The sequence below is a fragment of the Coenobita brevimanus genome, chromosome 53 (assembly GCF_032717465.1).
Source record: "Coenobita brevimanus isolate Jiangsu-jjx chromosome 53, ASM3271746v2, whole genome shotgun sequence".
NCBI classification, from domain to species: domain Eukaryota; kingdom Metazoa; phylum Arthropoda; class Malacostraca; order Decapoda; family Coenobitidae; genus Coenobita; species Coenobita brevimanus.
Genome location: NC_137006.1, coordinates 1,873,093 through 1,896,143, shown reverse-complemented (window position 1 = coordinate 1,896,143; position 23,051 = coordinate 1,873,093). Strand labels below are relative to the sequence as shown.

Below are 23,051 nucleotides of genomic sequence, written 5' to 3'. Positions count from 1 at the left end.
AATTACTGTTCTTTTTGAAGTGTGGACATATCTGTTCCACTCTTGCTAATCAATATAAGGTGAATCACGGCTGACAGTTTCTGCTTCATCAGTCCCTCAACTCAGATCTATACTAACAGTGTACTCATTCACAAAGTCAGGTAGCTTATCAATCATTGTGTAATTTTACAAATGTTTCAGTATACAATCTAAATGCAACTTTTGAAACTTTTACTTGCCATTCTGTGAATGACAAATTATATAAATAATAATATCTTCTCACTAGAGAATACAATTTGTAATAATAAGCACATTTCGCTCACTCATGAAGGAGTGTAGAGCATGTTGTTCATTTCACCATGGTTCTGGGTGCTGGTGTGGAGAGGGTGATGTTACGGGACACCACCTTCACCTTCCTTGGCGCTGAGGCCGACGCTGCGGCATCCCCAACGCTGCCCTTAGATGAAGATGAGGTGGTGGGACGCATGAAGGCCGGTATGCTGCCTCCCTTTCGTCCTGTGCCACTCTTGCTGCCGGCACTGCTTCCCGACCGACGTGGTGCTGACTCCGGTTTGGGTGGGGGTGCTCGCAGAGAGGCCGGTCGGTCGGAGAGGGGCTTGCTGGTGGTTTGGCGTGGGGTCGGGCGTGAGATTCCCCCGGCCCGGCTGTTGCCAGAATTGGAGCGGGAGAGGTTTTCTTTAGAGCTGCCAGAGTCTCCACGCTTCACCTTCACTGTGTCAGTTGATGGTGACTTGCGTGGGGTTCCGGTGCCGCTGCGGCTACGAGTGTCGGGAGGAGCCAGAGAGCGTACCTGAGCCGGAGCCAGAGGTCGCTTGCCTCGTGTGGTTGTTGAAGCTGTGGTGTGGGATGCCGAGCCCCTCCGCAGGGACCCATCACTGGACTGCTTACTGAGAGAGCCAGTAGATCGTGTGGAGTCAGCCCGAGACAGCGGGCGGGGAGGAGTGGCACCACCAGAGCTGTGCAGTGACCCTGAGGACCGAGTGTGATCATCCATGAAGGCAGGGTGGCCATCCTCACCTTGGGGTGTGGCAGGAGAACTCTGGGTGGCATCAAAGTCACCTCCGGTCCTGCCTGCCACCAGACTCTTTAATTTCAGGGTCTTCAGGGAATCACTGCCTTTACCTCTGCCTCCTCCAGTTCCTGGCACACTGGCTGTACTGCCAGAGCGTGAGGGTGGCCGGGCTGGGCGGACAGTGTTGACAGACGCAGCAGAGGTGAGGGAGGACCGTGAAGACCGCAGACTAGACCGAGAACCTGATTTGTCTATCCTCCTGCCTGTACTCAGGGCAGAATTGGACCCCAATCCACTCCTAGTACCAGTGTCTGGTCGAGAAGAGAGGCGACTAGTTTCTCTTGCTCTTGTTCTCTGTTTGTCCTGCTCTAGAGCCTGACGTACCTGGCCAGGATCTATGGCACTGAGAGGACGGCTGCGACGGTCTCGGCCCTTGCCTGTCCCTGAGGTGGTTGACCTGAAGGAGCCCCTTGTCTCAGTGCCGCGGGCCACAGTATCCTGGATGCGGCGCTGGAGTCGTTCAGAGGCTGGAGGTCGTGGATCAGAGCTAGTTTGGGCCACGGCTCGTAATTCATACTTCTCACCACTCGGGCGTAGGCGTCGTGTAATCTTGTCTTTCCAAGAATCTGGGTCACGGCCTTTAGGGGGTGCTGGGTCTATTTTGGTGGTCTTGATCTGCTGCCACCGCTGCAACCGAGTAGCAGAGTCCTCCTGTTCCGGCTGGATCACATCGGTGGCCGAGGCTCGCTGCACCTCTGTCGTTAAAGTTTCCACACGACCATCTTCTGCTACAGGCTCCTTGGCCACAGATTCGGGGCTCTGGGTGGTTCGTATCTCTGGCCGTTCCTGTCCCCGTTTGTGCCTGAGAGTCTTGCGGGCGGAGGAGAACCGGTCAAAAGATCCATCACCCAGATCATCGTTGGGCTGCTGCTGCCGTGCCAACATCTGCTCTGTCTCGCTGTCCCCATCCTTGGCCAGGTCTGCCAGGTGCTTGAACCGCTGCAGTCGCCTTGATGCCCCACGTTCCTCCACCTCACTGCCTGCTCCTTCATTCTCAGAGCTGTCCATTCCTGAGCGTCCAATCTTCTTTTCCCCGACCAGGGCGCGGCGGTCGTCGCTGGTGAGGCTGCGGAACCTGCGCCCCAGCCTTCTGCCCTCCATGTCATCCTCTTTCCCTGTCCCGAGCCATCCCGTATCCCCCGGTGACCGGAAGCTGCGCATTCCCAGTGCCCGGCGAGTCACGGGTGGCGTCTCGATATTCTCGGCATCGATCTCAATCTTATCCAGTTTTCCCTCCTCCCTGGATGGCCTCCGTAGGTGCTTAGGAATAGATGGAGGTAACAACTTCCCATCCTCCTTTTCGTCCTTCCCCTCTTCCTCCTCTTCTTCCTCCTCGGGTGGGTCATCCTCAAGGGAACGTATGGTGCCAGCAAGATGGGCTGACTGGAGGTTGTCCTTGAGGCGCTGCTGGAGGGCTGACCTAAGGCTGGAGGGTGTCATAGTGCGCTGGTAGGGCCGCTTCTCTCGTGTCGGCTCCTGACGCTTGGTTCCGCCCTTGCTTTCGGCCTGAAGACATAAACAACAATCACATAACATAAGCTAATAAAACTCAACAGACAATCACATAACATAAGCTAATAAAACAACAGACAATCACATAACACAGGCTAATAAAACTCAACAGACAATCACATAACATAAGCTAATAAAACAACAGACAATCACATTACATAAGCTAATAAAACTCTTTTCACCTTAACTTGGCCTAGGGTTTTGTCCTCTTGCTACTATCTATCTATTGTCAGATGCCTCAATCCCATACGAGGTGGCCACAAACAAATCACCTCCACGTCGCCCTGTCCCCCACCATTTCACTGCCCTGCTCCCAACTCACACACCCCTCTCTCATATACCTCTCCACCCCATCCTTCCATCTCATCCTCGGCCTCCCCCACCCTCTCCCCTCTTCCACCTCTCTCACATACACTCTCCTCGTCAGTCTCTCACCCTCCATCCTCTCCATGTGGCCATACCACCTCAGTGTGTGTTCCTCATAACGCTTCCTTTCACATCCACATCCACACCACAATGCTCCTTTATATCCTCATTTGTCAGCCTGTCTCTCCATGTAACTCCACAGGCTCCTCTTATACTCTATCTATCTATCTATTGCCAGATGCCATAATCCCGAAACTCTATCTATCTATCTATCTATAGCCCGACGCCCTAATCCCGCAAAAGGGTGGCCGCAGACAAAACGCCTCCAAGTCACTCTGTCACCCACCATTTGACTCCCATCCCCCCAACTCACCCCCCCCTCCCTCATATACCTCTCAACTCCATCTCTCCACCTCATCCTCGGTCTACCCCTCCCTCTCCCTCCCTCCACCTCACCTACATACACCCTCTTGGTCAGTCTTTCATTCTCCATTCTGTCCACATGTCCAAACCACCTCAGTGTATTTCTCCTAATCTTTTCAACCACATCCACATCTACCCCACAACGTTTCTTCACTTCTTCATTCGTCAACCTGTCCCTCCACGTCACTCCACATGCTCCTCTCAAGTAACTCATTTCCACTGCTCTCACTCTTGACTTGTTCCCCTCTTGCAAGGTCCACGCCTCGCTTCCATACGTCAGGGTAGGGATCACAATACCATCATGCAGTGACTTCTTAACTTCCATACTCACCTCCCTATTTCTCATCACTGCTTTCAGTGTACCAACAACCTTTCTTCCCTGCTGTACCCTTTCACGTACTTCATCCCTCAAAGTTCCATCCTTACTCATCACACTACCCAAGTACTTGAATGCACTCACATTCTCCATATCCTCACTGCATATAATTTAGTGACCGAAAAAGACAATACTGTGGCTATACATCTTTTCCACAGCATTTCTTCATGACTAACACTGTATTTCGCCCTTAAAATATTGCTACAACTCAACATTCAAGATGGATATAAGGCAAATTTAGGCCAAGTTAAGGTGAAAAGCATATAGGTTAGTATAGTATAATGCCTTTGCCTCCTTACCTCATCTCTTCATCCTGGCCTTTTCTACTCACCTATGGATTGGGTGAGGCTGGGTCCAGAAAACAAAGATACAGAATGCATGTAAAAGGAAAAACTATGATAATATGTTCAGTGAAAAGGGAGCCAGACACTCATTCACACACCATTTAAGCTCCCAGAATCCTGGGTCCAGCTCACAGGCCTAACCATTTGCTTTTGTTTTTCTTTCTTTCTTTGTTTATGCATTTTATATTACCTACCTGACTGTCAATCCATCACCCAGGCTATCAAATAAATAAATAAATAAATAAATAAATAAATAATGACAGACAGAAGGATAAATGAGGAAGTAAAGGAGCATTGTGGTATTGATGTGGGTGTGACTGAAAGCATTAAAAAAAAATACTCCTAAGCTGGTTTGCCCATGTGAAGAGGATGGAGAATGAGGGACTGACTAGAAGAGTGTATGTGAGTGAGGTGGAAGTGGAGACTAAGGATGAGATGGAAGGATGGAGTAGAGAAAAACAATTTATGAAAAGAAAGTATTGGTTGGAAGGAAGGAAGCCACATGGGAGAGGACTGGGTGACATGGAGGTGATTTGTTTGTGGCCACCCCTTATGGTATTAACACATTTGGCTATAGATAGATAAACAGATAGATAGTTAGATAGACAGACAGACAGATGGATAGATAGATATATGTCATCCACTTTGTTTCCCTATCAGTTTCCTTGTTTCATATCATCTATCCATCTACCTATCTATTTGCCTGTCTATCTATTCATCTATCAACTGCTAGACACCTGAATCCCATAAGGGGTGGCCAAAAACAAATCACCTCCACCCTGCCCTGTCCATCTGGCTGCCCACCCTTCAACTCACATCCCCCTCTCTCAAATATCACTCCACTCCATCCCTTCATCTCATCCTCGGTCTCCCTCTCGTCCTCATTTCCTACCATTACTAAATCACCTCTCTCTCTCTCTCTCTCTCCCCACTTTAAATTTGTTACTGGATTCCTTGTTGCCCGTCTCATGGTAAGGACAACTCCTGGTATTCTTCTTCATCTCACAATAGACAAATATATTCCGCTGAGAATGTCATGGATGCAAAATGATGATGATGATGATGATGATGATGCTATAATAATAATAATGATGAAAATAATAATGTTCCTCATCCTGTCCTAAGGTGGGAAAGGAGGTCCAGATGATGATGATCATGATGACTGATGATGTGGTGGTGGTGGAGGTGGTGGTGGTGGTGGTGGTGGTGGTGGTGGTGGTGGTGGTGGTGGTGGTGGTGGTGGTGGTGGTGGTGGTGGTGGTGATGATGATGATGATGATGATGATGATGATGATGATGATGATGATGATAATGATGAAGACAGTGATGATGATGATGATGATAATGATGATGATGATAATGATGAAGACTGATGATGATGATGATGATGATGATGATGATGAAGACAATGATGATGATGATGATGATGATGATGATAATGATGAAGACAATGATGATGATGATAATGATGAAGACAATGATATGATGATGATAATGATGAAGACAATGATATGATGATGATAATGATGACGACAATGATGATGATGATAATGATGACGACAATGATGATGATGATAATGATGACGACAATGATGATGATGATAATGATGACGACAATGATGATGATGATGAAATATGGCAGCCTCACCTCCTCAATGGAACGCAGGACATCCGCTGAGACGTCAACGGAGTGTCGGTACTTCTGTATGAGCTGCTCCGAGCGGCTGGTGGGGGTGGCGTCTGCTGGAGTTTGCTCTTCCTCTTCCTTACTTGTCACGTCCTCGGCCTTCACACCTACAGAGACACAGAAAAGGGTTTAAATTTGAAGGGTGGTTGGGGTTTATTGCTCACATTATGCCCACCATCCACTCACTTGATGATGTGCTACCTTCATGTGTCACCTACCACCCTCTGACTTAACTTTTCCTTACTCGTCACTTCCTCGGTCTTCACACCTACATAGACACACAAAAGGGTTTAGGGTGGAGAGGTGGTTGGGGTCTACTGCTCATATTATGCCCACCATCCACTCACTTGATGTTGTGCTACCTTCATGTGTCTCTTACCTACCTCCAACTTTCCAACTTTTCCTCTTCCCTACTCTTAATGTCCTTACCCTTCACACCTGCATACACACACACACACACACACACACACACACACACACACACACAAAAGGGTTAAGATCTGAGGGGTGGTTGAGGTTTATTGCTCACATTATGTCCATCATCCACTCACTTGTTGTGCAACCCTAATGTGTGTCTTACCATCCTCATACCATCAGCACACACCAGGAAATACAAACAGACTGAAACCTTTATCACACAGACGACAATTCTAACCTCATCGCAACACCATTACTGTATATCTACGAAGGGTGATCAGAAAGTAATGACAGTTCGTGCTATAACATGAAGACCTTGAATGATGGGAGGTAGGGGAGCAAGGAGAGTGCAGAGTTGTCTGTCCTTACGAGTTTGAACTTGTCGCCGTATGCCAGACTTTTCTTGTTTTATTGTTGTGAGTGAATGCTTCACTCTTGTTTTTGCTCTCTGGCCAGAAACATGGATTACTCGAAAGAAGGCTGCAGGTTCTACATTTTTACGGGGTGGAAACTGGGAAAGAAAGCAACAGAGATTCGAGGGGAATTATTACAAGTTTATCCAGACAATACTCCTTCCCTGGAAACTGTTTCCTGCTGGATTCGTGCTTTTACAGCAGGAAAAACTGAATTGAAAGATGAACAACGCTCTGGACGCCCCCGGACATCCGTGACCGAAGCAACAACTGTCCGTGCACGGTCCATCATTGACGAGGATCCAACTGTAACTCTTAGGTTCTTAGCCTTGGAGCTTGATATCAGTTATGGGAGTGCATATGACATCGTGCATGAACAATTACACCTGAGGAAGAAGTGTTGTCGATGGATACCCCATTTGTTGACTGATGAGCAAAAGGCTGAACGGGTGAGGATTTGTCGTGTCTGGCTTGCTGAATTTGAACCAAATGGTCCAAAACGGTTCTCAGATGTTGCTACTGGAGATGAGTGTTGGATTTCATTCTTCACAACCCGTGACAAGCAGTCAAACATGGTGTGGTTGGGCGATGAAGACCCTCGACCTCAGATTTTGAAGGAAGGATTTCGCAGCCGGAAGCGCCTTTTCACCATCTTTTTCAATTCTCAAGGACCAATATGCGTGGATGTGATGCCTGAAAAGTCCACTATCACAGCCCAATACTACACAGACCAGGTCCTTCCACAAGTCTTGGAACACAAGGCCAACACCGCACCAACCCGCCGTCGGTCTCGCCTTTTGCTGCACCACGACAATGCTGCACCCCACAAAGCTCGCCTCACTATGCAGTACCTGGAACAACAAGGTATAACTCTGCTCCCCACCCACCCTACTCCCCTGACCTGGCTCCCTGTGACTTTTGGTTGTTTCCAAAAATTAAATCTGCCATCGCTGGGAAGCAATTTCATCGCATCCAAGACTTGGCACGGACCGTCAATTCAGAACTCCAAGTATACCGTCTTCTGAGTACCACGCTTGCTTCATGAAGTGGAGAAAGAGAATGGAACGCTGCATAGAGGTTCGAGGGGAGTACTTTGAAGGAATGTGAGTCATAGTTTGATAGTTCTTCATGCTAATAAAAGTTTATGGACTCACTGTCATTTCTTTCTAATCACCCCTCGTATCAGGCACTGGAGAGGGAAGCCTTCATGGGGTGGCACCAATATAGCTCGGCCGCTCCCCTCCCTCAATATATAAATGTCCCGCAGCTCCCTCCCTATCCCATGAAAGGAGGATGGTAGGCTAGAGGTGAGGGGAAACTTAAACCAGCAGTCAACTGGGTTCACATCGATAAACCTGGGACCACGACAATAACAACAACGACAAAACTAACCGCGCTCCTCCTGTGATGGGCGTCGGATGTACAGCTTGAGGGTGTCGTCGCAGGCCAGGTTGGAGCCCAGGGTTTTGATCAGCGACGACCGACGGCTGGACTCGTCAACATCATCCTCGTCCTCCCTCTCCTTGTCACGGGAAAGGCTCTGGGTGGGGAGGCAGGTTGGGATATGAGAGGCAGGGAGAAGTGACATTAACTGTAAAACTGCTTCCAGATAATAATAATAAAAATAACAACAACACGATTATTATTATTATTTAGTCATCATTATCAACGTGGTGCTGGGCTGCCTTCATGTGGTGGCACTGCTGTAACCATGAGGCTTGAATCTATACAGGTGCTCGTCACCTCCTTCCCCATCCCCCCACAAGGTGAAATGAACTGCAAGAGGAGGGTAACTTCAGCCTGCAGTCTACTGGGTTTATATTTCAGATAAAGCCTGCAGTTGTCATTACTCCTACTTCTGCTACTACTACTATTACCATCATCACCATCGTCACCATCACCACTATCATCATATTATTTCTCACCTAAGGATGGGGTGAAGCTCAAACCAGAAACTAAGAAAAAGTATGAAAATGGGAGAACTATCAACACCATATCCAACAAAATGGGCCACACACTCACTCACACATCATTCAAGCCCATGGAATCACAAGACCACCTTTAGACCTATGTTTCTAGAATATTATGTCTAAATATTGGTACCTTTGTATACTCTCTCTCTCTCTCTCTCTCTCTCTCTCTCTCTCTCTCTCCATTTTTCTCTAAACATCTACCAATAGTAATCTCTACTGCCTCTCTCTCTCTCTCTCTCTCTCATTTTCTCTCTCTCTCACCTGCAGTGCCTGAACCACCTGCCCCGGCTCAATGTCTGACAGCGACCTCAGCCTGTGCAGCCTCCGTGACATGGTGGGGGCGGCGGCTGTGGTTGCGGTTGACTGCCTGGTGGAGGACGGCTGTTTGGCTGCCGCTGTGGTGGCCTCGCTGGAGTTGGCCACGTTAAGGTTGCTCTTGCGCCATGGAGACTTGTCCTTCTCTTTGCTCGGTGGTGGGGACTGGGCCTCTGCGGAGATATATATAAATTTTGGTACATTACACTACAGTGCTTTACATTAGGTTTCATTCAGTTACACTAGGTTTGGTTCAGTTTGGTTAGGTTAGGATGGGTTTGGTTTGTTAAGATTTGGTTGTCATCTTTGGTTAGGTTAGGTTGGGCTTCGGGGGAGGGGGGGGGTTAGGCTAGTCTATTATGTTTTGTAGGAATGGCTCAGTCTGTCGGTGTGGGTGAGGGCATGGCAGTGGGAATAGGAAATTTAAAAATGTTGCAAGGTTGACTTTGATAATACTGACTGAGCCATACACACAACACATGAGAAATTGCCTGACAGAGTGGAAGACTGGCCACCCCGTATTTCAACATTCAAATATTTTCTCTATGTTGAGTACACCGCTTCTCGTCCGATCAGCGAAGTTAAGCAACGTTGGGTCTGGTTAGTACTTGGATGGGTGACCGCCTGGGAACACCAGATGCTGTTGGCATCCCTACGTGTCAAGTGGGGTTGGTGGAGGATTAGTGCCCTTCCCTGTAAAACAATTAACTCTAAGCCATTGGCCACCCCGTCTGGGATACATGGCGTCTGGCAATGAATGAATGAAATGAATCTCTAAAATCGAATCTTATAATCTGGCTACTGATATCATATAATATAAAATTAATTGTTCTGATTACACAGGTCCCTTATAAGCTGAATATATCCTAGTCTCTCTCTTTCTTTCTTTCTTTTTCTTTTTTTTTTTCTCTCTCTCTCTCTCTCTCTCTCGTTTACGTGAGGGAACTGAGCCACTCCTAAAGTCTGAATGGTAAGTCAAAGCTGCATTATATTTCATGTGCCCTGGTTATGAGGTGGGAATGAGTCTCCTTGGTTATGAGTCAAATCAACCCTCCAAACTGACAACACATGGCCATCAACTGAGCAGGAAGATGTGATTTTTTCTTTTTTCTCTCACTGTCCTTTTTTTTTCCCATGTTCTATCAAGCAAACCAAATTAGGGTAACTGAGGTAATATTCAACCATTTCTGATCAGAGTCTTTTCCAAACTGAGTCAAATCACCTGATCTACTGACCTAGCACTCCAGCACTGAATATGAACCTTTGATTTGACTCCTGCACTACAATGTCATCTTTTACAGCTTTTTCGTCCCATCTCCAAGCAATTGTGTTCAGCTTAAGGAAGTCTTCATATACTGGAAAGGTTCCCTCCCTACCTCCCTCCCTCCCTCTCTCTCTTTCTCTCTCTCACATCCACACACCTTCAATAGCTTCCATGGCCTTCACAACATCGGTCTTCTCCACATCTGTCCGCCAGTCCTGGTAGACCCGCTTGTAGGTCTGCTGCTCCTGGCCCTCGGGGAGTGTGCCAAGGGTCGCCCCGCCCGCCCCATGCCCCGGCCCTGTTCCTGACACGCCTCCGCCCTCATCTGTGGAGAAAGAGATTAGCCAGCGGTAGTGGGGAGAGTCAGCGTGTAATTTCAACCATCTGAATCCACGTGGTCCCATTCATTTTATTCTTGCCATCTAATTTTTGTATTCATATCAAAATAAACCCTTTTTATTTTTAACTAGTGGGGTTAGATACTGCCTGAAGAGAATAAACCCCTTTGATAGAACATGCAAGGCCTCTCACTGTTGTTGTTGTTGTTGTGATCTCCAGCTTATCTGAAAAATGAACCCAATGGACTGCAGGTTTAAAGTCTGCCTCTCCTTTAGTCCTCCATCCTCCTTCTGGGGGTAGGGAGGGAGCTGAGGGACATTCATATAGCCAGGCAGTGGAGTCACCTGGGTATATCAGTGCTACCACAAGAAGGCATCCCTCGTCAGCACCAGGGCCTCTCATACTTTGAATTTGGCTGTCCTTTATTTATTTATTTTTTCTTAGAAGGAACAGTTTGTGGGCTCCTGGCTTTTGGTTCCTTCTTCCTTGTATAAAAAAAATAAATAAATACTGAAGGGATTTATTAAGGCTATATCTAACCCCTCCTGTTAAAAAAAATCCATTATAAGCTAAATAAAATCATAAGGACACAGCAAGACGTAAATGAAGGAGATATAAGGCACAATGGGTTAACTCAGTGTGCCCTGGGACATATTTTGAATTTTCTTCTCATATTCTTATTACTTTGAAAGTGCTGTTACCTGAATATAACTGTCTGGAATTGGCAAGCATAAAATGAAAAATAAATTATGAGTGAAATTATTAGGAAGGGAAAAAAAAATACAAAGAAAATTCTACCCCTATGAAATGCCCACACTACTAAAAGTTTAAACTACAGGCAAATCAACAGTCAATCATCAAAGCTAAGGAAAAAGGACAGACTAGGAAGAAATACTGTATGTACCTGGGTCTTTTAACACTAGGATTACATCATGTGGTTCCTCGCAATCAAAACTGTCGCCTAATTGAAGTGCTTGGTGGTGTAGTGGTTAGAAAGGCTCAATTGGAATGACGGCCTTGCATAATTTTGATACCCAAGAGGTTACTGGAGGGTTTTTCATTCATGTGACGTTACCAAGGGAAGTAAGCTGCTATCTACCCTTCAATGTATTGGTTTCTTGAAGTCTGGCACTGGCCATCCATAACTCAAAAGAGGTAATATGGGACTGGATTTTTTTGTTATTATACAACATTTAAGGTTAGGGAGGTTTTCAAAAATCAACTTCCATTATACTGGTATTGCACTGTATACCTAAAAAGAAGAAGAAAAAAAATCAGCCTTATAGGTAACAGGAAAACTTGAAGAAGCAATTTTTTCATAACTTATTCTGGACTTGATATAAAAAAATTAACATGTAAGAAAAGGCTTAATAAAAGAGCTTACTTGACAATACTGCAAGTCTGTACATATCCAGGTTAAGTAAATCCTTGGCATGCTACCTTTTTTTTTTCTTTTACGTCACTTGGGGAAAAAAAAAAAAAAAAAATCAAATTCCAGTGCTTTCTATACTGCTGATTTGTCAATTCCTCCAATTTACAATAGCACTTGTAGGTGGTGGTGACCATCATCCACTCACTTGATGTACAGCTACCTACTTCTTCCTTCACCTTTATTATTCTTTTTCTTTTTTTTCTCACCTTTCTTGTCACTTTTATTACCAAGCCAAATGGTTTCCTTTAACCCACCAAACAAATCACTGTGCTGGGTGTTAACCATATCACCAAACTACAGGGTGATGTGGAGCTTACTATGGTGCCCCTAATAACTGAATGGGGAGACAAATATGTGGCATCCATCCAGGAACCAAACCTATACACTTCCTCATCCTCGCCGCAGTAATTCACTGTCTGCCATGAGGAACACTGATTCACCGCATGGGACAGCCCTGCAAGGGTGGCTGCTTGCCTGTAGTTAATGGTTCTGACTGGCCAGACAGACCAAGGCTGCTCAACAACAACAAGAGTAACACTTATATGGAAGAAGGTGTTACATTTTGGAATAACTCTCTCACAAATACTGGCTGTAATTTGTGACTATTCTGCTACAGCATTACCTCTTTTAAGTTCTCCACACTTCTCTAAACACTAAACATTTACAGTCTCAAAAAACTAGTTCTTATTATAGAAGTTCTTAAGTGCAAACTATAATTTGAAAAGGCCTTAGATTGGCTTTGATTTCAGGTCTTACTGGTAGATAACTGATTATAATTTAAAAAGGGCTCAGGGGATGATTTACATGAAGCATCCTTGTGTTGAAAAAGACCCTCGATGAGAGCTGTGATACACGTCAGGCAAGAAAGACAGACAAACAAGATTCCACATATGAGTCAAAGATAGAGCTACAGCATCACTACCAAATATCAAATGACACTTCCCTGCTGACTGTGGCAATGGAAGGCAGTACATGATAGCACAATGAAACACATAGAAGTATTTGAAGGAAGGTTATTTACTGATGTTTGGGTAAGAGTAAGAAACACTGAAGACAGAAGACAATACTGGTTTAGCTTCCATTCCAAACAAGACATCAGCTGCACCATGATCAACTTCAACATGGGGATTTCTCAACAGGAAGCATGGCATCATTTGAAATTACTGATTCACTGAGAACACAACACCAGCAGGGGAATGTCAAAACACTTCTGACCGTGGTAGTACACGTGCAAGTCAGCTACCACAACACAGTACGATGGGGCTACAGTACCTGGCGACATCCCACCTCCCTGGCTACTGTCTCACCATTGTCAAAGCGGACTGAGTGGTGTGGAGGGGAAGCACTGTGCATTTTGGTTAATATTAAAGTACTGAAGCAGGTCCCTATACTCCTGATGGGGCAACACAGCACTGGATGATGGATGGATTACAGCAGGAATAATCGGGTAGTGTGGTGGATAAGATGGCAGTCAATATACTGTATATGTAATCGTCATTATCCTGACCTCTTTTCCCACGTAAATAGGGTTCATCACCTTCTCTCTCTCTCTCTCTCTCTCTGTCTCCCTTCTCTTCTCTTTCTCTCTCTCTCTGTCTCCCTTCTCTTCTCTTTCTCTCTCTCTCTCTGTCTCCCTTCTCTTCTCTCTCTCTCTCTCTCTGTCTCCCTTCGCTTCTCTTTCTCTCTCTCTCTCTCTCCTCTCCTCTCCTCACCTCTCTTCTCTCTCTCCCAAGAAAAACAAAGACCAAATAGGGAAAGGACAATTAGCCACAAATCCAGATGAAATGGGCCACACAATCATTAACCCACCAATCATGCCCATTGAATCCTGGCTCCACCTCACAGCCCTAACCATCTGCATACGTTTATTTCTTTTTATAACATTATTTTTCCTTATATGAGAGAGCAGGGCAGTGAAATGGCAGGAGACAGGGCGACGTGGAGGCGATTTGTTTGAGGTCACCCTGTATTGGATTAAGGTGTCTGGCAATAGATAGATAAGATAGATTTTTCCTTACACAAGAGAGTCACGTTACCTGCCACGCACCCACATAACAACGCAGCAAATATGTAATAATGAATCTGCTATCTAATCCACCATATTACAATTTCATGTTGTATGCAAATTATTTTTTATATTTAATTTGTTCTTCCTCCCTCTGTTCATCTTCTGTATAAATAAAAAAATGCTAGGAGTTGGAAAAAAAAAAAAAAAAAAAAAATGCTGATATCAGGTTTGTGTCTGTTTCATGTCATTCAAACTAGATGATATGACGAAATGAAGAGAAGATTGTTTGAAATTCTGATGTGGCTGATGTCTTTTCTGTGTGTGTGTGTGTGTGTCTATCTATCTATCTATCTATTGCCAGACGCCTCAATCCCGTTTGGGGTGGCCACAAACAAGTCGCCTCCAAGTTGCCCTGTCCCCCGCCATTTCACCGCCCTGCTCCCAACTCACACCCCCCTCTCTCATATACCTCTCCACCCCATCCCTCCATCTCATCCTCGGCCTCCCCCTCCCTCTTCCCCCCTCCACCTCACTCACATACACTCTCTTCGTCAGTCTTGTGTGTGTGTGTGTGTGTGTGTGTGTGTGTGTGTAAAACAACTTCAAAACATGGTAACTTCAATTATCTCTGCGCTGTCTTTGAGCCCTATCTGTGCAAACCATCCAGACATCCTGCGTATAAGTAAAGCCTCTGCCTCTGCGTCAAGCCGTACCTGCAGCTGAGCCAAGAGGGAACACGGCAGTAGGCCACAGGGATTGGTCATGGAAAGAACGGGAAATAAAGATCATGGTTACTAGGCACATTTCACATTGATTTTTCTCGTCTTGGCTGCAGCATCAGTATTTACATCATTTATTCATTTATTTTATTTATGTATTTATTTTTTACATGTCCAACTCTGTGCATAGGTTCAACAATCTTCCTACATGCCACACACCTTCACACATCACTACTTTGACACTAATACTGCTTTATTCATATGATATACCTTGTGCTGTAAGTTATTCTCACTACCCTCAGACAACTGCATTTACTTTTGGCTGAGAAATTAGTTTGTAAAGGGACTCAAGGGAACTGATATTAACCTGTCACTACAAACTGTTTCTCCATCCATCACCCACACCTTTCCTGCCTCATCAGAAGAACAGGGGTCTAGGACTAGGCTACTCAGTCCTGACATTTACGGATATGGTGGCCAGCCTCACTTGCACCTGAGTGGCATAATGTAAGCAGTAAACCCACATAAGCTTCACTGGACCATCTTACCCAATATACCACTAAGGTGTCATTTGGTCACTTGCCTACTACTCTACACAGTAAATGGTTTCAATGGGTTACTACAAGAAACCATTTGGCTTGTCACTCAGCGTAGTCACCGAAGGCAACAATAAAATGAGTGAGTGAATGGTGGGCGCCATCACTAACCACAAAACAGTTAATCCTACATTATCAGCATCAAGATGGCAAGAACAAAATGACAAATTATGTTATCCAATTCAATGGTTTAATCTTTGATTCATTGTCAGTATGTACTATGAAGCGGCATAAACATGATTTAATTACCCATCCATCCATCCATTGCCAGACGCCATGTATCCCAAACGGGGTGGTCAAGGGCTTAGAGTTAATTGTTTTACAGGGAGGGGCACTAATCCTCCACCAACCCCACTTGACACATAGGGATGCCAACAGCATCTGGTGTTCCCAGGCGGTCACCCATCCAAGTACTAACCAGACCCAACGTTATTTATGTTAAATCACCCGGTGGTTTAATGGTTAGAATGCAGACTTACACAGGTTTGATCCCCAAGAGATGGTTGTCTTTCTTTCTTTCTTTAAGTCATGTAAAATAATCAAGGGGAGTAAGCTGGTCATGTAACCTTAAATGTACTGCACAACAATGGACATCAAGGGAGTAACATGGGATTAGCTGTTCTAAGCAGGGGAGGAGGATGGAGGAGGAACCTAATAGCTTCAATGGCAGCCAAATGGTTTGAGAACTTAAATATATACTTCAAAAAGATGTAAGTTTGTTTCCAAGCTGGGACAGGTAACAAGTTTGAAGGCCTGAACTTTTTTAAACACAAACTTTACTAATTTTTAAAGATTCCATCAATATAATCCCCCCCCCCCCAGAGATACCAACACAGAAGCCCTGAATAAAACAGACCTCGCATATACAGTACTCCAAACAGAAGGTGGTACAGGTATTAGTGCCAAAATGGAGGCATGTGAAGGTGTGTGGCATGTATAAGGACTGCTGGGCCTAAGAGGATGTATTTTCAAACATACATCCAAAAAAATAAAAAATACATAAAAAGAAAAAAAAAAAAAAACATGGCTCTAGGCAACACTGCAACCAATTCCAGATAAACATACTATTGGTCATAAAGGACAGATTACAGGAAGGGGTGAAAATTATTACAGAAAATCCTCATTGTATATTGCATTTTTTAACTACTTTTTCCTTTTAAGTCCACAAATAATTTTTAGGAAAAAAGCCCATAAAGTTTCAATGCTATCCCTACAGCTGACTTTTCCCAATTTACAGTAGCAGTTGTGAGGAAACAGTTGAGATATTTTGAAACACAGTGAGGATTTACTGCACAGTGTAGGAGTCTGACGCAAGAACATTAACAGTACAAAATAAAACTGCTGAAGCATTAACTGAAGCATTGCACAGAATCTGGCTTTACAATTCAAACAGCAACAAGGCAGAATAACAAGAGCACTCATTTTATATATTAAAAAAAAAAAAAAATAAAAAAAATAAAAAAATAAAAAAAAGATAGCAGATATTAGGAGCTGTTCATAATGGGGACAGACTAAAACTAACTTATTAACTGCCTTTCATATGATAACTTACTGAACAGGATGAATGGATTACAAAAGAAAAATTTGCAAGAACTGACACAAATTCAAAGTAAGCCACACATATACAAACATAAAAAATATGCTTCACACACATATACACACACAATAATAATAATAATAATAATAATAACAATAATGGTTAACAACAATAATAATAACCACAATAATAATAATGATAATAATAATAATGATAATAATAATAATAATAAAAACTACCACCACAACAAAGACATCACAACCCCCACACTACGCCACATACCTAAGGAAGTGTCGAGATCGAGGGACTTGCGGTGCTGGAGGAGGCGACGCTTCAACTCGTCATTCTGCCGCTCCTTCTCATTCTCCTTGAACCACGACTCTATCTTTTGCCGCCAGTTTTTGCTGTGGGGCGAGGATGAGTGAGGTTAGGACAGGATATGGGAGGTGGGTTAGGTTAGGTTACGTTAGGCTAGGTATGATAAGGATAGGATAGGTTTAATTACAGGAAGCTAGATTTTTGATGTGGGGCGAGGATGAGAGAGGTTAGGACAGGATATGAGAGCTGGGTTAGGTTAGATCTGGCTTTGTTAGATTACAGAAAGCTAGATTTTTTTATGTGGACAAGAATGGGAGAGGTTAGGACCGGATTTGGGAGGTGGGTTGGGTAAGGTTAGATCTAGTGAGTTAGGACAGCTTTGGTTTGATTACAGTAAGCTAGATTTTTGCTATGGGGTGAAAATGGGAAAGGTTGGGCATGGATAGAAGTTAGGTTAGATTTTGTGAGATAGGACAGCTATGGTTAGATTGTGGCAGGGTAAATGTTTGTCGTAGAGTGACAATGGAAAGGTTTGGTTTGGACATGAAGAGTGAGTTTGGTTTGGTTAGATGTGGTATGTTTGAGCAGGTTTGGTGCTGGAGAGGGATGCCTTCATGTGGTGGCACTGACATGACTGGGTGGTGAAGCTTTCCAGTTATACAAACATCCCTCAGTCCCCTCCATCCCCCAAAAGGAGGATGGTAGACTGCAGAAGAAGGGTAACTTTGGCCTGCTGTCCATGTTGAATTTTCAATGAACCTAGATGAACCTGGAGTTGTGATGATGTGGAAAGGTTTTAGTTAGATTATAGTAGGCTACATTAAAATAGGTCAGATGCCAGTAATGAGTAGGTACACCATTACATAACCATCATCATCATCATCTATATCCTGACCTCTTTTCCCACCTAAGGATAAAAAAAAAAAAAAAAAAAAAAAAAAAAAAAAAAAACCAGAAAGTAGCAAACTCCGCCCAATCAAATCACTCTCATTCACTCGTTGTTCATGCACCCTGAATCCTGGGGGAAAAAAAAAAAAATAAATCACACTCCCAGGATCTTCATCCATCTCCCCCCGACCTACTACTGCTGCCTCTACTATACCTTGGTCTGTTGTGGTCTGGTGGCTGTGGCTTGTCTGGGGTGGACAGCGTTGAGGGTGACGCCGGTCGTTCCCGCTCATGCGCATCAGCCACCAACAGGCTGGGACGGTTCCTGCCTCCACTGCCACCACCACGACTACGCCTCGTCAGGGACCGATCCAATGAACCATACCCCTCTGCTGCAGACATAATTACTGATTACACTTCATTATGATAAACAACAGCACTGGAGAGGGATGTCTTCTTGCAGTGGTGCTGATATAACTTGCCTACTCTTCTTCCCAGTTATACAAACATTCCTCAGCTCCCCACCTATTCCTCAAAAGGAGGCTGGTGGACTGTAGGAGGAAGGTAACTGCAGCCTACAGTCCACCAAGTTCACATGCTTAAGAGCCTGTGGTTGCAATTTCTGCCACCAAAATAAATAATAAAAGTGAAAAATGCTTTTAAAACCAGAGTTGCAATCATTGGAATTCAACACTTTACAAAATTATATTTAGCTAAGAGTTTCACAAGTGTCTGAAAACATACTGGAGCAAAATTACTGTCTGCAACTGCATTAACCCTAAAAAAAAGTGTCCTTACTCAAATGATATATATATATATTTTTTATTCCTCTTGAGCAAGGAAGAGTGGCTGCTTGTGACAGAAATAAATGGAGAGAAAATGTGAATGAATAAATGATGACACAGCCCTGGAGGGATATTCTCCTGCATTTGGTCTGATCAGCTAGTCAGGTCAGGTGTGGGTAAGGGGATGGGTCTATTATGATGTGGCAGAGGTAAACCAGCTCTGCTGTCGGGCCCTGCTGCGGATGTCACTGATTGCATTGCGCAGTTGACCCTTGTGCGGTGTGGTGCGGTGAGGGTCTGTCCCTTCTCCCCTTTGGGGCTAAGATGCGAATGAATGTGTTTGAATGATGAGTAAATGGGGAGTGTGTCGTCCTGTCTCGGCTACCTCCCTTTCCTTGGGGGAAGCAGCCTAGGTATATAGATAGACAGATAATCCTCAATGTATACAGGCAAGTGTTACTTAAAGTGAAACAATATCAAGTCAGTACGGTGCTTCTTGTTCATGGTAATGTGGTTAAAAGCACAAAATGCAGCAATTTTTTAAACCTCAAATTAAGTTTATAATGAATCTACCTCTCTACAGTCAGATGCCTTAATCCTGTAAGGGGTGGCCACAAACAAATCACCTCCATGTTGCCCTGCCTCCCTGCCATTATGTTACCCTCCCCCCAACTCAACACCCCCTCTCCCATATACCTCTCCACTCCATCCCTCCATCTCATCTCATTTAGTGAAGAAAAGGTGTGTATTTATCAGCAGCTTAGTAAATATAAATGACAACTGATTGTAAGTAACCCACAGAACTAGAGAATGTTTTTCAGTTATGTATACTTCCTCTGCCAGTGTTATTTTGCTGACAGAGATCTCTTCTTCTTTTTTTTTTCTTTTCTTTTCAATACTTACTGGACTGGTTAAACAGAGCCTCCATATACCATTTCAAAAAGAGAGAGAGATTCCTAAAGTTATGAATATCCACTAAACAAACTGACCTCAGCCAAATCTAAAACCCAACCTAACCCAATGTAACCCGAACTAACCTAACCTACCTTAACCTAACCCAATAAAACCCAACTTGACTAATCCAGCATAATACAATCTCTTCTAACACTGTAACCTAATGCAACCTAACCAAACCAAACCATATGTGACTTAACTGATCTAACCCAACCCAACTGAACAAAACCCAACCCAACCAACCAACCCAAATGAACAAAACCCAACCCAACCCAGCTTAACCCAACCCAACCAGACAAACAAAACCCAACCCATCCAAACACTACTCAACTCAACCAAACAAAACTCAACCTAACTGAACCCAATCTAACCCAGCTTAACACAACCCAACCTAACCAAAAAACCCCAACCCATCTGAACACTACCCAACTCAATCAAACAGAACCCAACCTAGCCCAGCTTAACACAACCAACCCAACCAAACAAACCCCAACCCAACCCAACTCAACCCAAGTGAACAAACCCCAACCCAAGCTAACCCCAATACATCCTAGCCCAACCCAACTCAACACCGCCACTGACCTATGCCGGACCACGACTTGCGTTCGCGAGTGCCGTCATGGCCGCCGGTGTGCAGGTAGTCCATCAGCTTCGAGTCATCCTCCTCTGACGGCTGACGTGACCGGCGGCGGCGCAGGCTGCCATTGGGGGTCACATCTGGCGCAAAATGATGACAGGTAAGTTTTGGGCAAGATTCGGGATTGGGTGGATTAAAATGAGAAATACTTCACTGGTAAGGGAGTTAAAGATGCCAGACAAAGGTATTCAAACTGGGAGGGTTGTCATACGGAGTGTCAAAGGTCAAGGAGAGTTGTCATAGGGAGTGTCAAAGGTCAAAGAGTTGTCACAGGGAGTATCAAAGGTCAAAGAGTTGTCATAAGGAGTGTCAAAGGTCAAAGAGAGTTGTCATGGGCAGTCAAAGGTCAAAGAGAGTTGTCATAGGGAGTGTCAAAGGTCAAAGAGTTGTCACAGGGAGTGTCAAAGGTCAAAGAGAGTTGTCATGGGGAGCATCAAAGGTCAAAGAGTTGTCATAGGGAGTGTCAAAGGTCAAAGAGTTGTCACAGGGAGTATCAAAGGTCAAAGAGAGTTGTCATAGGCAGTCAAAGGTCAAAGAGAGTTGTCATACGGAGTGTCAAATGTCAGAGTTGTCATGGGGAGTGTCAAAGGTCAAAGAGTTGTCATAGGGAGTGTCAAAGGTCAGAGTTGTCATGGGGAGTGTCAAAGGTCAAAGAGTTGTCATGGGGAGTGTCAAAGGTCAAAGAGAGTTGTCATAGGGAGTGTCAAAGGTCAAAGAGTTGTCATAGGGAGTGTCAAAGGTCAAAGGGAGTTGTCATGGGGAGTGTCAAAGGTCAAAGAGTTGTCACAGGGTGTCAAAGGTCAGAGAGAGTTGTCACTGAGTGTGTAATCTTATGGGGTTAAAGAGGAGTTGTCATAGTGTGTGCAGTGTCAAAAAGGGTTAATGACACTATACAGGGATCACCATACCAGGCGAGTTGTCGTAAGGTGTGTCGGTGGTGACAGTGACGCCGGAGAAGGACCCCATGCGGCGCCGCGTGACCCGAGGAGACCCGCATACGGACGTCTCATCCTCGGACGTCATGCCACCGTTCTGCGCCAGGTCCAGCTTCTTGCCCTTCTTACCCTGCGGAGAATAAGTCAACGAGAGACAAGGCGTTAAGGGATGGGACTAGGCACGGATCAGGAAAAATAAATATCATCATCATTACCATCATCATTACCATCATCATCCCTGCCTTTATTCCAGGCTATCGATAATGAATATAATTATGCATGGTCATTAAAAATATATATTCAAAACAGAACATAAAACAGATGGGAAATTAGCAGCAGCACAAAACATCAATAATAAATATCAAATAATAACAAAATAATATAATAATAACAATAAAATAGTAAAATAATAATAATAATAATAATAATAAAATAAAATAAAAATAATAATAATAACAAAATAAAATAATAATAATCTAATCTATCTATCTATCTATTGCCAGACGCCATAATCCTGTAAGGGGTGGCCATTTGACTCTGAGTTATTTGTTTTACGGGGAGGGGCACTAACCCTCCACCAACCCACTTGTTGACACGTAGGCAGCACGTATGGTTTGGTTATATGGTTACCACCCAGCGTCGTAAATGGTTTCTTGGCTTACAGGAAACCATTTGGCTTGTCACTCAATGTAAAGCCACCTGTAATGGAAAGAAGAGCAATAAGAAGTGACAGGAAAGATGGGAGAAATAGGAAGAGAGGAGGGCAGGCACAGAAAAAGAATGATAAAGGCTAAGGAAGAAGTAGGCAGCACTACATCAAGTGAGTGGATGATGGTCACCACCAAATAATAATAATAATAATAATAATAATAATAATACCTTGTTCATGGCCATTTCGACAAATTTGCGCTGGGTGAAGCCGGAGCGGATGTCGGACAAGAGGTTCTCCATGATGTTTACCTCGGACTCTGAGCCGCTGAAGGACCCTGGACGTGGCTGGCCTCCTGGGGTGCAAGGGGAGGACATGATGAGGGTGAGAAAGAGGCATGGAGACTGTGGGAGATGGCCATGATGGAAGAGGGGAGGAGAAGAGGGGAGGGGAGAGGTGAAGAGAAGAGAAGAGGAGAGGAGAGGAGAGAAAATGAGAGGGGAGGGGAGAAAATGAGAGAAGAGGAGAGGAGAGGAGAGGTGAGGTGAGGAAAGAAGTGAAAAGGAGAGGAGAGGAGCGAGACAATTTTTTAATACTTTAACCTTCACTCACACAGCTAAACACTTCACAATCAAATTAGCGAATACCAAAGTGACAATATACAGAAAATAAATTAATCCATCAAAACAGTGCAATGTTACAGAGACTTGCTTATCCCGTCAATTGCTTAGGATCCTTTATAGATACAAATCCTGGACCCAGATTCACAAATGAGCTTAAAATTGATTCCTCATTTTTACTGGAACTTTCTTTCTTTCTTTCTTTTTTTCCGCACAAAACAAGAGACTAAGGAAGGTACTGTATCTGCAAAAACAAACATTACAACCAAAATGATCATAAGTCTGTTGTGATCTTCATTAAACCATCCATCAAGACTTGTTAGCCCCATCAGGAGCATTGAGGCCTGCAGATATGTGGGCTCCTGGCCTTTGGTTCCTTCTTCCTTGCGTTAAAAAAAGAAAAAAAGAAAAAGGTGATCAGCCTCAATTGCTCCCAGTGGCATTATGTGACTAATACCGTAAATCCCAATCA

General features: G+C 44.4%; 1 protein-coding gene and 1 pseudogene across 1 annotated transcript in view; one reads left to right on the top strand and one right to left on the bottom strand.

Moving 5' to 3' along the window:
• Window positions 1-328: 328 nt before the first annotated feature.
• The window catches only part of form3 (FH2 domain-containing protein formin 3), a 49,098-nt gene continuing 26,375 nt past the window's right edge, over window positions 329-23,051 (bottom strand). Inside the window, exons 17-26 of the mRNA XM_080273138.1 lie at window positions 22,190-22,314; window positions 21,284-21,440; window positions 20,321-20,455; window positions 18,214-18,391; window positions 17,076-17,197; window positions 10,320-10,487; window positions 8,845-9,071; window positions 8,003-8,129; window positions 5,742-5,887; window positions 329-2,578 (exon numbers count right to left, since the gene is read on the bottom strand). Coding sequence (XP_080129264.1) covers window positions 329-2,578; window positions 5,742-5,887; window positions 8,003-8,129; window positions 8,845-9,071; window positions 10,320-10,487; window positions 17,076-17,197; window positions 18,214-18,391; window positions 20,321-20,455; window positions 21,284-21,440; window positions 22,190-22,314 — 3,635 coding nt within the window. The remainder of the gene's footprint in view (window positions 2,579-5,741; window positions 5,888-8,002; window positions 8,130-8,844; window positions 9,072-10,319; window positions 10,488-17,075; window positions 17,198-18,213; window positions 18,392-20,320; window positions 20,456-21,283; window positions 21,441-22,189; window positions 22,315-23,051) is intronic.
• On the top strand, window positions 9,429-9,547 carry LOC145400852 (5S ribosomal RNA; annotated as a pseudogene).